Source organism: Eutrema salsugineum, unplaced genomic scaffold (genome assembly GCF_000478725.1).
Source record: "Eutrema salsugineum unplaced genomic scaffold, Eutsalg1_0 scaffold_6, whole genome shotgun sequence".
NCBI classification, from domain to species: domain Eukaryota; kingdom Viridiplantae; phylum Streptophyta; class Magnoliopsida; order Brassicales; family Brassicaceae; genus Eutrema; species Eutrema salsugineum.
This window is the reverse complement of record NW_006256547.1, coordinates 2350124-2365058: the sequence shown is the minus strand read 5'-3', so window position 1 is coordinate 2365058 and position 14935 is coordinate 2350124. Positions and strand designations below refer to the sequence as shown.

General features: G+C 39.6%; 2 protein-coding genes and 1 long non-coding RNA gene across 5 annotated transcripts; 1 reads left to right on the top strand and 2 right to left on the bottom strand.

Annotated features, from left to right (window-relative positions):
* Positions 1-2132: 2132 nt before the first annotated feature.
* Positions 2133-4472, bottom strand: LOC18013250. Of its 2 annotated transcripts, none has more exons than XR_002897702.1 (4): positions 4207-4472; positions 3527-3716; positions 3335-3431; positions 2133-3029 (listed from the first exon to the last, which is right to left on the bottom strand). It is a non-coding gene; the product is annotated as an uncharacterized LOC18013250 (long non-coding RNA). The 2 variants fall into 2 exon arrangements; XR_002897701.1 differs by having other exon boundaries at positions 3527-3621.
* A 1367-nt stretch (positions 4473-5839) lies between these two features.
* Positions 5840-11602, top strand: LOC18013249 (ribonuclease TUDOR 2). 2 transcript variants are annotated; one of them, XM_024151009.1, is made up of 17 exons: positions 5840-6043; positions 6196-6309; positions 6590-6764; positions 6944-7018; positions 7118-7234; positions 7331-7438; positions 7692-7898; positions 7987-8199; positions 8282-8389; positions 8705-8875; positions 8965-9162; positions 9253-9822; positions 9912-10100; positions 10194-10274; positions 10365-10559; positions 10655-11032; positions 11131-11602. In XM_024151009.1, the coding sequence occupies exons 3-17, from the start codon at positions 6606-6608 to the stop codon at positions 11311-11313; spliced, it is 2952 nt and encodes a 983-aa protein (XP_024006777.1). In that variant the 5' UTR covers positions 5840-6043; positions 6196-6309; positions 6590-6605; the 3' UTR covers positions 11314-11602. The 2 variants fall into 2 exon arrangements, with proteins under 2 accessions (XP_024006777.1, XP_006394473.1); XM_006394411.2 differs by lacking the exon at positions 6196-6309.
* A 1206-nt stretch (positions 11603-12808) lies between these two features.
* On the bottom strand, positions 12809-14868 carry LOC18013186 (pentatricopeptide repeat-containing protein At5g61800). The gene has a single exon (XM_006394410.2). The coding sequence runs from the start codon at positions 14803-14805 to the stop codon at positions 13255-13257; it is 1551 nt and encodes a 516-aa protein (XP_006394472.2). The 5' UTR covers positions 14806-14868; the 3' UTR covers positions 12809-13254.
* Between the last annotated feature and the right edge of the window lie 67 nt (positions 14869-14935).

The following is a 14935-nucleotide window of genomic DNA, read 5'->3' as shown; positions in this document are numbered from 1 at the left end:
TAATAATTACATTTATTAATTATAGAGCTATTAATTTAAGAGAAATATCTTAGAACAGCATCCACACAAGTTTTTAATCGAAAATTTCATCAAAATTAGAAAAAATTATTTTAAGTTTATGTTCTTCTTAAATTTATTATCTAAAAATCGATTTACTTTATATTTTTCAATGTTTCAACAACAACTATAATAACAATTCAAACTGATTAAATAAGAACGAAAAAAAAACCCTAGCTAAAATTTATTATAATTCTAACCAATGATATACTTCTGCATAATACAAAAACCTAAAAACAAAAAAAAAAAATATTAGAACGTTGAAAAATAGTATCATTTACTCATTTCGTATTTATTAATTTGTGGGTAGGTTTCTACTGTATTTGTAGTTTTCGAAAATTTGTTATTTCAAATTTGTTTTAACGTTTTAGAATGTAAATATTTTTAGGGGAATATTCATAAATAGCAAGCATATAGGTATCGTAATCCTAACTAATCTTTGACACGTAACGAATCCTAACTAATTCCATCGCTGAGTATACTATATATATATATATAGACACTACACATAACTTTCAATAATTTCCCGTAAATTGTAAAATTTTGTGTTGCCTTTCAAATTTTGGTTTGGGGATGGAGACACTTGAATACATCGTGATATCTTACTGGGTTTTCCTTGAAGCCCTCATGACTTATTACCTATACGTCGAACGCCGCTGGTCAAGGATTTATTACAAAGAAGAACAACAAGAAGACATCGAACTTGGAGATGATTCCCGTTGTTACCGTTGTTGCCGCATCTGTCATGAAGATATCAGAGATTTTTCCGATATTATCCGTCGATCAAAGTGCCACCGTATCCGATCCAGATTTTCCCAACTCAAAAGATCTACCTAATAACAATTTCCAGAAATTTTTAATATTTTTTTTTGATGTTTTTTTTGGTGGTTCTTCCACATGTATTTGGGAATCTATTTTACTTTAATTTTATCGTGCGCACTCACTACTTACAAAATAGTTTTTATTTCTTCATTTTTCAATTCAAAATAAATAAATGTTTAGAAAAAAAGGTTCACTTTTGTAAGATGCTCACAAGTCTTACAATTTTACCTCCAACCGTGCTTTAACGTCTGTGAATATTTTTGTTTTTGTTTTTTTTTTTTTTTGTTAAAGAGGCTGAAGCTCTTTCACTTGTGAAGTTAGACGTATAAATATAAAAGCACTTTCTTACTGTGAAATCAGGAGTCTAAATAGAGTATTACAAAGTTACTGCCATATACATTTTCTCAGTAATTTCGCAATATGCCTAGCAAACCTGTTAAGAGTATCTGCATCCGTGTTATTCAACCATGTATCTCTTAACAAATAGTTTAATATTTTTTTTGGAAGAAAAAAAAAAATTAAAATAAAAATAAAAAATATATTTCCAGCCAATTATAGCCCTCCATCTAGTGTAAGAGACAGCCTCTTAGGGCATCTCCATCGGCGGTTTGAAGGAGGAGTTCTTCCCTTTTTTGATTTAATTTAAATCAAAAATATTTTTGATGAGTCCGACTCTTCCCAGAGGATTTATGGAACCGATTTTGATGAATTCTTCTGTGACGTGGCGCGTTATTATTGGATGTTTTTTCTGTCATCACCCTTCTTTCTCTTCTCTCTCTTTTCTCTCTTCGTTTTTTCCAAATTTTTTATTTCTAAATTTTATTAATAAAATAATTGGGATGAACCCTATCAGAAGTTCACCAATAATGTTGCTCTTAGTCTCTTATATATAAGGAGCAATCCATAAAAAAAAAAAATACCTAGGTTTTTGGGCCAAAACTTGGGTAAGAGACTCCAATGGAGATGCTCTAAGTTCGAAAGTGTATTTAGTTCCATCGCAGAAGAATAGCTAAGGAGTTTACTGGTGTCCTTGTAATTTTCATTTCGGCCTCTGCCAGGTCATGAAGTTGCCAAAAGAGATGACCTATACACCTCTAAGGCAAAGGAATAAATATGAAGACCATGCTTTTATCGAAGCGTTTCTGAATCACAGCCGTAAGAAATCAAGAAGACGACTCTCACAGGAGATCTAAGAGTCCAAGAAAGAAAGACGTACTTGCGACTCTCACCAGTATATAAGAAGACCATTTGGCTGGAAAATAATTTTCACTTCAATTCCATTTAACTCAGCACTACCTCTAAAATGAACAGCTGTTTCTTACACATTGAGAAGGTCAGACGACAGAGAGCAATTTGATATTAATTAAAAAAAAAGATTCACAAACCCAGTACAAGAAGAGATATAGAAGGACGGACAGGTTCTCATGCAATGTATATCCAGAAAGGAATTTTGATAACACTTTTATCCTTCTTTCTTCTCTTCTTGCCTTTCTTTCTTTTCCGCTCACTGGGCCTACCTTACTCACCATCATCTTCACCTCTTACATTTGTGAGATCTATGTGGGTTGTTGCTCTTCCATTGTTCCAAGTTCAAAGTATCAAACAGTACTTTTTTTTCTTGAGACTAAACATCGTTGAGAAACCTGGCCTGCATATACGTTGTAATCAATAATAGGAGACCTCCCAACTTTATACGTTGACATCTTTCTTTTTCTACATCTTTCTTTTTCTAGTTTGAGGCGTCTCAGCTCGTCTTCCTGTTTTCTTTTCTCCAACTGACCAAGAGAGGGAACCCATCAAGGTATATCACAGACTTGAAAATCTTCCATATAATTCATCATCGTCAAAATAATTTTGTTGCTGCGAAAGGTTAACTTGCAAGTCCATAGTTAAGATATTTCATATGGTCTTCAGGTTTAAGGCGCGCTTCTTCCGCCAAAGCAGGCTGACGAGCACCTTCTACTCTCTGTCAATTCTGCAGCTCCTCACTCAGCCGCTTCACGGTGAACTTTTGCTGCTTCAAGCAAGTGTGTGAAGTACTGAACATGGTTTGTATTTTTACCATTAAACTCAAGAACATGGAGGTCTGAAGCAGCAGACAACTGACTGCATACACAAACAGCATTCTCTGCTTCTGAAACTTTGAGCACCTGCAGGTTCATCAAGCAGATTCCCTTGTCAGGTAAAAGTCAAGTCAACTACTCCCTACTGGATGATTTAATAATGTCTAACCTTCTTATTATAAAACAAGACGTCAAATCCTATGATCATGTGTAATGGATACTAAAGTTCCAAAGGTCAGCCATTAATTAGCAAGAATGACGAGCACACTATGCTAGAAACATGGCAAAAAGTTCTACATACACAAACTACAAGCTGTAGAAGCAAAGTCATAATCCTATTTAGTCGTAATCGATGCATATTAAATCTGAATGTGTAATTTGAAGGAGCCAACCCTTAATAGTGTCTTTTTGCACTATTGCACTGTTGCCAATGCTCAGCCTCATAATGCGTACTGGCTAAGTATAATTACTTCCGCAAGTAGTTTGATACTGTAGACAACATGGGTAATGAGCAGAATTCATCAGCAAAACTTTGAAATGAACCCAAAAGAAAATGACAAAAATACTATATAAAAATGACAAACCATTGAGGCAAAGTTCCCTTGAGCAAAGTACACACGAGCCAGATTCACCAATATATCATCTGAAGAAACATACTTCTGCTTGCACCTTGTTGAATCTAAAACATTCACAAACCTCAGATTCTTATTCTTCATATTATAAAGCACCAATATCATTCAGGACTTCTATAAGCACTTCTTGCCCTCCCTATTTCTGCAAATATAAGATATAAACTTAAACTAAACTAAACTGGAAACTGAAGCACGAGATGTTGTTGTTCATAACCCCACTTTACAGACTGGAGTTAAATATTGACAGTCTCAAATCGGATATTCTACTGGTTAAAATGAATAGTCTATAGATCCAACCAATAAAATATAGTAACAGTTTCAAATAGTTTCAATTAACGACATTCATAGAAATTAGTCTCAATTAACGACACGACGTTCTATACAATAGCTAAGATTTTACAAATTTGCAGAGACAGGATCGAATTGGAGACTATTACCGAACCAAAAATCCCGATTTTTACCAGGAATCCAAAGATACACTGAAATCGATTCTAGAGCAGCATAACAACCCAGATTCACCCAATTGGCAATTTCACACCCTAATCCATGTCGAGAATAGTTATCGATTCGGTAAACAATTTACATTCACACACAGAGATTCAGAGTAGATTACATGAAGAGACAAAAGATACCTCATGTTCTCGGGCAAGATTAATACAATCCTAAACCAACATCGAAACAGATGCAAACACGATGAAAAGCAAAGCCAAACGCCTCGGCCCTTTAATACGCCGTATTCAAATTCCATAGCCCAGGACCACTAATCGATCTACCTCTCGCCATCTCACCCACTCACCAAAACAGAGACGAATTAGACACCAGTTTCCATGATTACGACGGAGATTGCTTTGATCGGGAGCGCCGGAGAGAGAGAAAGAGTTTAGGGGGAATGTTTTTAGTATCCACTTTTTATTATTACTTTTTTGGTTTGTTATATACTGCATTTTCCCTTTATTTATCCTAACTATGTCTTATATATTTAGATTTTATAATGGAATTTGCAAGAATCGTTTACACAACAAATTGAACGTTTTCTTTTTCCTGTTGGAATCTACTTACAAAGTAACATCTTTAAATCGGTAACAAAGAGAGAAAAAGAAAAAAAAAATCGGTACAATTTCTACAAAAGAACATTTTGTACCAAGAAAAGGAAAAAGAAGATGGAGAAAGAACCAGAAACGGTAAAAACAAAAACAATTGAAAATTGAAAATCATAACCCATAAACGAATCACCTATTCACCACCGTCTTCTACTCTTCTTCACCGATTCACCCGTTTTTTTAATTCCTCTTTTCACTGTGACAACTCGGCCACTCCACTCAAGATAGCAACAGAACCAACAATCACGAGGACAATGGCGTAAAGCGGGATTCTTGACTCCTTTCTGACGAAACCATCGTCCGTAAAGTAAGCAATTCCCAGCCCGGAAACAAGCGCAGTGATGATCGTCATACCAATTATCCTCAGTACAGGGTCGGGAATGATGATTCCAGTGAGTAGTGGTCCCGCTCCACCATAGGTGAAGAGAAGTGCTCTATGTACGGAATCTTTGACGCACTTTCTCCAATCGGCCGAGTGTATAGCTTTGTCTACGAACACCGAGATCAAGTACGCAAAGATTAGCCCCACGAAGATGAAGAAAGGAAATCTAACCGATTGCACCGTCGTGTATACGGCTAACGCCGGTGGTACGGCCATGACTCCCGCAACAAAAGCGGAAGCCGCGTTTCTGAGATCTTTTTCCTCTTTAATGGCCGCCATCTCGAGAAAAGAAGTTTGAGTGAGAAAAATGACTGAGAGATAAAAAAATTGAGACTGGGACACATTTATAAACCCTCTAATAACTAACTCTATCGGGCACGCTTAACGGAAAAAAATTGTTGTTTATTATATAAACCCACTCAATTGTTGTTAATTATTCCAGATACCGTGATTTTGAATCTTGTATAGTGTGATGTTGCTTTGCGAAAAAAACAAAAGCAAAGAAAAAATAATGTTACTTTTTTTTGTTTTCTAAAATAATGTAGAACAATGAACTAGGAGGAAAGTAGACACATGGAGCGAAACAGGAGAGTTATAGAAAATTTATTTGATTTCCGAGTTCTCTTGATTTCCTCAAAAGAAACTATTTTCCGTAAAAGGTAAAACCCAAAATCTACGTATTTTAATGGCATTGAGTCGTAATACATTCGAAAGCATGGGGGTAAATACCTTTAAAGTACTTAATATCCGCTTTTTCGCATGATGTCCTCCTCGTTTATATTTGTCCCACCTCCACTGCACAATCTTCTTCTGAGCTCTCAATATTGAGATCCGTTCTTAATTCTGTCTCCCTTCGATCTCACAGCTTCTCATTCTCTTCTCAGCTCTTTGTTTCAATCTCATATTGAATCATAGGGAATTAAGATTGATTTTCGCGTCTTTTTCCTCATTCTCCAGATCTAGTTTTCCCATCACGGATAAATCCAGGTACGTTCATCGGAATTACCAATAGAATTATCGTCAGATCTATCTGTTTTTTGATCCAAATGGATGTATTAGATTCAAACCTGATCTATTTTCTTTTCGTGTATTGCGATCGCGCGTTTTCGATTGCTGGGAAATTTGTTTTTGGCGATTAGCTCGATCAAACTCTGTGGTGTAGACAGAGGCGAATGTATAGCTTGGTGATTCATTTTGGCTGAGTGATGCTACTTTTTTAATGGATGCATGTTAGGAGTTTTCTTGCGATTCAGGTTTTCCTTTTTGTTGGTATAATTCAATTGTAATTAACAAACCGATCTGTGAGAGAATTCCGAATTTTGATCTTGTTTGTTGATGTATTCGAACTCAACTGAAGTCTGGATCATATAACAGCCAATGCATCATGTTGAAAAGGAACAAAAACTTTTTTTGTTTTTTTTGAAAACTCATCTCCGAATGTTTTAATACTGCTGTCTTTGATTGTGGTGAACTTTTGCAGGAGAATTTTTTGTTGATGATTTTTTTTTTTTGTCTCCTTTGTCTCTCGTGCAGGTCTTAGCCAAGAAACATGGCGTCCGTGGCAGCAACTGAGAACCAGTGGCTCAAAGGGAGAGTGAAGGCTGTTACCTCCGGAGACTGCTTGGTGATCACGGCTTTGACCCATAACAGGCCTGGCCCACCACCGGAAAAGACCATCACTCTATCTTCTCTTATGGCTCCTAAATTGGTGAGCCTAATAAAAAGTCATATTCGTTTTTCAATGAAACTCACCCCACTGTTTACCAACAGACATTGTTAAATAAAAATCTCTACAAAACATTCATAGGTGCTCTATGTTTAGAACGTTAGCTTACATGATTTTTGTTAGAATATGCATTCTCATTGTTTGGTTTGCTCTTGTTTCAGGCTCGCAGGGGAGGTATAGATGAGCCTTTTGCATGGGAAAGCAGGGAATTCCTGAGGAAGCTTTGCATTGGGAAGGTGCTTAGTTGAATCTCTTAGTGACTTATGCTACAGATTAGTGATTGACAATATTTCTCTTCATATTAACAGTTTGTATTTTTATTTTTTCTTGAGCAGGAGGTTGCTTTCAAAGTGGATTACAAAGTGGAAGCTATTGCTGGAAGAGAATTTGGCTCGGTTTACCTTGGCAACGAAAATCTTGCCAAGCTTGTTGTTCAAAATGGCTGGGCTAAGGTGATAACTATCTTATTTCACTATTTAGCGTTGTCTAAGGTATGATGCTCTTATCAGCTTTCTGATACGGTGGAGGAATGCCTGTACTATGGCCAGGTCAGAGAGCCAGGTCAGCAGAATCAGGATAAGGTTAGTCCTTACATTGCGGAGCTGTTACAGCTTGAAGAACAGGCTAAGCAGGAAGGGTTTGGTCGTTGGAGCAAGGTTGGTGTCTCTTCTTCTGTTTCTCTAAGTTACATTTGTCGAGATGTCTTCAGTACAAAGGACAAACTTGTTTGGCAGTCTAAGTTCCTTACCCACTGGGAATTATTCTATTTAATAAAGGGAACCAACTGGAAGTAATTTGTGTTTCTATCTCTGCGAGATTCTCTTCAGTGTTGATCAATCTGAATTTTACTTATGAGAGTTTGACTCTTGTACTCTTTCTTGATTTGTTGATCGGATTTACTTGATCCAGGTTCCTGGTGCTGCTGAGGCATCTGTCAGGAATCTTCCTCCTTCTGCCGTTGGGGATTCTGGGAATTTTGATGCTATGGGTCTTTTAGCCGCAAGTAAAGGCAAGCCCATGGAAGGTATTGTTGAGCAAGTCCGCGATGGCAGTACCATCCGGGTTTATCTTCTTCCTGAATTTCAGTTCGTGCAAGTATTTGTTGCTGGACTCCAGGTGTGTAATCTATTTCTTCCTTTTTTGCTGTGTGAGGAGTTGACATTTGACTTTCATGGTGTAAGAGTGTTGGATATTTTCTATGTAGGCTCCATCGATGGGTAGGAGATCTACACAAGAAACTTATGTTGAGCCAGCTGTTACATCAGCTCCAAATGGGGATTCCTCTGCTGAGCCTCGTGGTCCTCTAACATCAGCCCAGAGACTCGCTGCCTCAGCAGCATCGTCCGTCGAGGTTTCCTCTGATCCGTTTGCAATGGAAGCCAAGTATTTTACTGAGCTTCGTGTCCTAAATAGAGATGTAAGGGGGCATTGCAACAAACTAACTCACAATTATCTGTATCTGAAATTTAGATGATCTAAGTGTCAGCTGGATTTTGCAGGTTCGCATTGTTCTTGAAGGCGTTGACAAATTTAACAATTTGATTGGGTCAGTGTACTATTCTGATGGGGAAACAGTAAAAGACTTGGGTTTGGAGCTGGTTGAAAATGTATGTTTCTAAATTAGCAGTTATATTGTTTTTTCGACTTGATTACATATTGAACTAATTGGCTTATAAAAGTTTGACTTTACGACAACAATGGTGGTATAACTACAGATTCCTGATAATACAACTAAAAATTTTCTTCCATCTATTTGACGTGTACTTACTTAAGATTAAGTTGGTTGGCCCATTGTCATAGTTTGTAGATTTCTTGATAGATTTGGCACATCGTTTCTGCTATACATAATCACTGGAAAATATGATATTTTGATGGAGTTGAATAAAAGTTATGACATTTGTTGCTATTTTTTTTTTTCTCAGGGTCTTGCCAAGTATGTGGAGTGGAGTGCCAACATGATGGAGGAAGAAGCCAAAAAGAAACTGAAAGCTGCAGAACTTCAGTGCAAGAAAAACCGGGTGAAAATGTGGTCTAACTATGTCCCTCCAGCTAGCAACTCTAAAGCAATTCATGACCAGAACTTTACCGGAAAGGTAATAGTTAGTTGCACAATTTCTTGGGAAATATATTGCATTCGCCCTATTCACCAGTTCTTAGTTCTCACTATTTGCACTCTCTTCAGGTGGTGGAAGTTGTGAGCGGAGACTGCTTGGTAGTTGCTGATGATTCTATCCCATTCGGGAGCCCGATGGCAGAGCGTAGAGTCTGTCTTTCTAGTATCAGGTCTCCTAAAATGGGCAACCCACGCAGAGAGGAGAAACCTGCCCCTTATGCTCGGGAAGCCAGGGAGTTTCTGAGACAAAGGCTTATTGGAAAACAGGTATTTATTGCTTTGTGTCTTCTTACTTAAGTTATTGCGTTGTGCTATACAGGAGCAAGATCTCTGACTTCCTTTTTTTCCTTGGTGCAGGTTATTGTTCAAATGGAATACTCAAGGAAGATCAGCCCAGCAGATGGTGTTACTACTTCTGGAGCTAGTGATTCTAGGGTCATGGATTTTGGCTCAGTGTTCCTTCCATCTCCTACCAAGGGTGATACAGCTGAAGCCGCGGCAGCAGCTGCTGGAGTGAATATTGCTGAACTTATCATTGCCCGTGGCTTGGGGACTGTGGTTAGACATCGCGACTTTGAAGAGAGGTCAAACCATTACGACGCTCTTCTGGCTGCTGAAGCTCGCGCTATTGCAGGGAAGAAGGGAATCCAGTCTGCAAAGGATTCTCCTGTCATGCACATCGCAGACCTGACTGTGGCCGCGGCCAAGAAGGCCAAAGATTTTCTGCCATCACTGCACAGAAGTAGGAGAATACCTGCTGTTGTGGAATATGTCCTGAGCGGACATCGGTTCAAGCTATACATTCCAAAAGAAACTTGCAGTATTGCCTTTGCATTCTCTGGTGTCAGATGTCCTGGCCGTGGCGAACCCTATTCAGAAGACGCTATTGCTTTGATGAGACGTAAGATCATGCAGAGAGATGTCGAGGTAATTGGCCATATTACGCCCATGATACAATTTATTTTATTTTGGCTCTCTTTTCTATGTGAGTCTTACATAATCTTTTATAATCACAGATCGAAGTTGAAACAGTGGATAGAACCGGCACTTTCTTGGGATCAATGTGGGAGTCGAGGACCAACGCAGCAACGTTTCTTCTTGAAGCTGGTCTGGCTAAAATGCAGACAGGCTTTGGTGCAGACAGGATTCCCGAAGCTCATCTTCTTGAATTGGCAGAACGATCTGCTAAAAATCAGAAACTGAAGGTAACACCTATAGATATTCTTTTCTTACCAAAAGAATGGGCATCCCGTCCAAAAAAAAAAAAACAGAACTTGCTAAACCGTATGATTTCACAGATTTGGGAAAACTATGTTGAAGGAGAGGAAGTCGTAAATGGTGGTTCCAAAGTAGAGACCAGGCAGAAGGAAACATTAAAGGTGAATTATAGGCGTGTGATTCTATGGACGAGTAGAGTTTTAATACTAAAAGCAAAACCTTAATTCACTCTGAATTGCCTTCCGCTACAGGTTGTTGTTACAGAAGTACTTGGAGGCGGGAGATTCTATGTTCAGACGGTTGGCGATCAGAAAGTAGCTTCGATTCAACACCAGCTTGCATCTCTGAGTCTTAAAGACGCTCCCATTGTTGGATCGTTTAACCCTAAGAGGGGTGACATCGTTCTTGCACAGTTTAGCCTTGACAACTCCTGGAACCGTGCAATGGTAAATCATCAAATCTCTAAATATCACAACCTTTATCTCTATTTTTTCTAACTATCACCTAAGGGTATTTTATTGTATGCTTACTTTGTATTCAGATTGTTAATGCACCCCGAGGAGCAGTTCAATCTCCAGAGGAGAAATTCGAAGTGTTCTACATCGATTATGGAAACCAAGAAACAGTTCCTTACAGCGCAATTCGCCCTGTCGAACCTTCAGTATCCTCAGCACCAGGGCTCGCGCAGCTCTGCAGACTTGCCTATATAAAAGTTCCAAGCCTGGAAGAGGATTTTGGTCCCGAGGCCGGAGAGTATTTACATACCGTAACACTGGGCAGCGGTAAAGAGTTCAGGGCAGTGGTAGAGGAAAGAGATACTTCAGGAGGCAAAGTGAAAGGCCAAGGAACTGGAACCGAGCTTGCTGTTACTCTCATCGCTGTTGACGACGAGATCTCTGTCAATGCAGTAATGCTTCAGGTCAGTGCGTCGTCTCATCTTTTAATCCTCCAAAACTTGCGAGTAGAAGAGTATTTTTCATATATAAACCTGAGGGAAATGTGTTGTTATGAGCACAGGAAGGAATAGCGAGAATGGAGAAACGCAAGAAATGGGAACACAAAGACAAGCAAGCCGCTCTTGATGCTCTTGAGAAGTACCAAGACGAAGCTCGCAAATCTAGGACCGGAATCTGGCAGTATGGAGACATCCAATCTGATGATGAGGACAGTGTTCCGGTCAGGAAACCTGGTCGCGGGTAAGTGTTTTCCACCGGTGAATACTTTATGATCAATGTCCAAAGAGGCATCAATGAGGAAGAACAGAGAAGCATCGGTTTCTCTTTTTAACTAAGTTAAGAGCAGAGATGTTGCTTGCAGAGAGCATCAAACTTTTTGTAACGTTTAGAATTCTCATCTTTTTTCTTTTTTTAATCTTATATACTTTTTTTTTGGTTTCATAGAGTTTCCCAAAAAAAGTTTCTATATTTAGGAGTACGGGACGATGTTCTTGTTCTTTACTTTTGTTTTAGAAAAGAATCATACATAATAAGGTGAAGTGACTTCAGGTTATCAAGTCAACAACGTAAGACTTCGTAAATGAACATGCAATGGGCCATTAATAACGACTGTTATTGGCCTTTAATGGTCATTAATGGCCCGTTAAGGATCAAAAATAGGTCACTGCTGAACCACTAACAGACCACTAACGGGTCGCCAGCGGGCAACTAATGGGCCATTACTGAGTCACTAATGGCCCACTGCAGGATCGGTATTGGCCCACGAAAGGACCATTAATAGGCCAGTAAAGGATCGGTATGGGCTTTTGAAGGATCGCTAATGGGCTATTAATGGTCCTTTCAATTAACTAATAGGCCATTAATGGGCTTTTGAAAGGTCGGTAATGGGCCATTAATGGATCGTAATGGCCATTAATAGGCCACTGAAAGATCACTAATGGGCCATTAATGGGCCTTTTAAATCGCTAATGGGTTATAAATGGGCCTCTGAAGGATCGGTAATGGGCCATATATGGGCCTCTGAAAATTCAGTAATGGGCCATTAATGGGCCTCTGAAGGTTCAGTAATGGCCCATTAATAGGCAGATTAAGGTTCGCTAATGGGCCATCAATGGGCCTTTGAAAGATCGGTAATGGGCCATCGGTAATGGGCCATCGATGGGCCATTTAAAGATAGCTAATGGATTATCAATGGGCCATTGAAAGATCGGTAATGGGCCACTAATGGGTCTTTGAAGGATCGGTAATGGGCCGGTAATGGGCCTTTGAAGGATCGGTAATGGGCCTTTGAAGGATCGGTAATGGGCCGGTAATGGGCCTTTGAAGGATCGGAAATGGGCCATTTAAAGATCGATAATGGTCCATAAATGGGCCTTTGAAGGATCGGTAAGGGCTATTATTGGCCCATCGAAGGATCGGTAATGGGCCAACACTGGGCCTTTGAATGATCGTTACTGAGCCAATAATCGAAAGAACGGTAATCGGCCATTAATGGGCCTTTGAAGGATCGGTATTGAGCCAGGCCATTAATTGGCCATTGAAGGATCCGTGGTCCATTACCACTACTTCAGTGGCCCATTAGTGGTTTCGTGGGCCATTGAAGACCAGGAATGGGCCGTTATTTTGGTTACAATCACTTTCTTTTTCTTTTTTTGAGATAAAAAGAATAAAACAAAACTACAATTTGGCTATCAAGAAACGTCTCACTTACATATTCCTCTCCCTTTTCACATCTCGAAAATTTGCCTTCCCTCTCTCTACAGTAGGAAAACTCTTCTAATTCTTACGTCTTAGTTGCCCTTTGCGCGGTGGCGCGGTTTCTTCCTTCTTCTCCATCGTATCTTCACTCTTTGAGCTCTCTCCTACATCTGGTTTCTTCTTTTTTTCCACAGTTGCCGCCTATAACAGATACATTTCTTTAACTCTCACTTGTCCCATACTAAATAATAGACTTGTAGGCACTTAGGAAAGAAATGTCTGCAACCTTGTTCAAGAGGTCAATCAAAAGCGAGCTCTTTTACGTGCACTGCTAGTTGAACATAATTATTGGGCTGGGCCCATTAAAACAATTCAAGAGTCTCTTACAGAGACAGAGTCTTCTAATGATTGCTTTGACTTCTTTAATCAGGAAGTTGTATAGAGACGGCAGCTGCAGGTAGCACAAATCATTTTGTCAACATAAGAATTAGGACATAACTTTACTAAATCCAGCACTCTTCTTCACTTTCTTGTCTCTTTCCATCACTTCTCTAACCTTAACCACATCCTCCCACCTCTCTGCATTTGCATACATTTCCACCATCACTTTATACACTCCTCCATCCTCTGGACTCAACGTCCTAACTCTCTCTGCAGCTTTCTCTGCAACCTCTATGTTCCCGTGGATTCTACACCCACCCAGCAAACCGCTCCACGCTAAGAGTTTCTCTCTGTTTCCTCCAACTTTAGGCATTTTCTCAATCATTTCCGCTGCTTCTTTGATCAACCCTGCTCTTCCAAGCAAATCCGCCATACACCCGTAATGTTTCATCTCTGTATCAACATCATACAGAGATCCCATTTCGTCGAAAAGCTTCCTGGCTTCATCAACTTGACCAGAATGGCTACAACCCACTAAAACACTTATGAAGCTTACTCCATCCGGTTTGATACCAGAACTAACCATCTTACGGAAGTAATCCACTGTCAGCTCGCCGTTACCGTGCATCGCAAGACCAGTGATCATTGCATTCCATGTGAATAACGTTTTATCTGAACATAAGTTGAAGATCTCCATTGCTGTATCGATGAAACCACATTTCGCATAGAAATCCACCAATGCAGTAGCTAAAAACGAATCTATGAAAAGTCTGTTCCTTTTGGCGTAATTGTGAATAGCTTTCCCTGTTTCTAAATCCCCTGATTGTGCACAAGCTGAAAGAGTCGAAACAATCGCGACGTTATCTGGTTTGAAACCCAAAGCAATCATTTCGTTGAAGAGGTTGATTGCTTCTCTGTAATGGTTCATCTGCGCATACCCAGCAATGAGACTGTTCCACGAAACCAAATCACGAAAGGGCATTGAATCGAACAACTCTCGTGCACGAACTATCTCACGGGCTTTCACTAATCCGTCGATCAACACATTGTACGTAACAACATCTCTCTGGGGATTTTCGTCGAACAGCTGCAAGGCACTCTCTATTGGGGTAATCAACGAGTAAACCCGAATGAGAGTGTTCAACGTGAACAAATCAGACACCAATCCGAATCTCAACGCTTGACAATGCAGCGTCTTGACTAATGTAAGACTACAGTCCTTCTTCGCACAAGCCTTGAATACGAAAGGGAAGGTGTGGAAATCGGGAGGAATCGAACGACGTCGCATCTGGACGAAGAAACGGTGGGGAGACAGAGACGGGGCATGAAGCGTATACACCCGAATGATCGTATTGAAGCAAAACGTTGATGGGTTTGTGATGAATCTGAAAAGCGAAGTCGCATAACTCACGACCACATTCGACGCCGACGTTGAAATCGAATTCGATAAACTCAGTGTCGCTGTCGGAGACGGTGCGATAGAGGTGATGGCGAAGAGGATATCGGTGAAAACAGAGTTCTGGTTGAAATCGTTGGAGATTCGCCCGGAAGTGATGAATTGGGCATGAAACTGATGCAGATGTCTAAGGGTTTTACACAGCTTCAGTAAATTCTCAACTTTCAGGTTGAGATACACACAAGTCTTAGAATTTATCATTCAGCTGATCTTAAGAGCTTCTCCAGATTCTATGGACATCGAAATATGACTTCAAATGGTGCAAAGCTTTCTCTTTTAAAGGAAAAAAACCAGTGACGAAAGGTTTCTCAAAATTTCTACTAGAGAAAAC

What these genes read in the sequence shown, in the direction of transcription:
- LOC18013249 (XM_006394411.2), top strand. Translation starts at nt 6,606, where the DNA reads ATGGCGTCCGTGGCAGCAACTGAGAACCAGTGGCTCAAAGGGAGAGTG. An exon ending in GGAAGCTTTGCATTGGGAAG is followed by an intron (nt 7,019 to 7,117) that starts GTGCTTAGTTGA and finishes TTTCTTGAGCAG; the next exon opens with GAGGTTGCTTTCAAAGTGGA. An exon ending in GTTTGGAGCTGGTTGAAAAT is followed by an intron (nt 8,390 to 8,704) that starts GTATGTTTCTAA and finishes TTTTTTTCTCAG; the next exon opens with GGTCTTGCCAAGTATGTGGA.
- LOC18013186 (XM_006394410.2), bottom strand. Translation starts at nt 14,805, where the DNA reads ATGATAAATTCTAAGACTTGTGTGTATCTCAACCTGAAAGTTGAGAAT.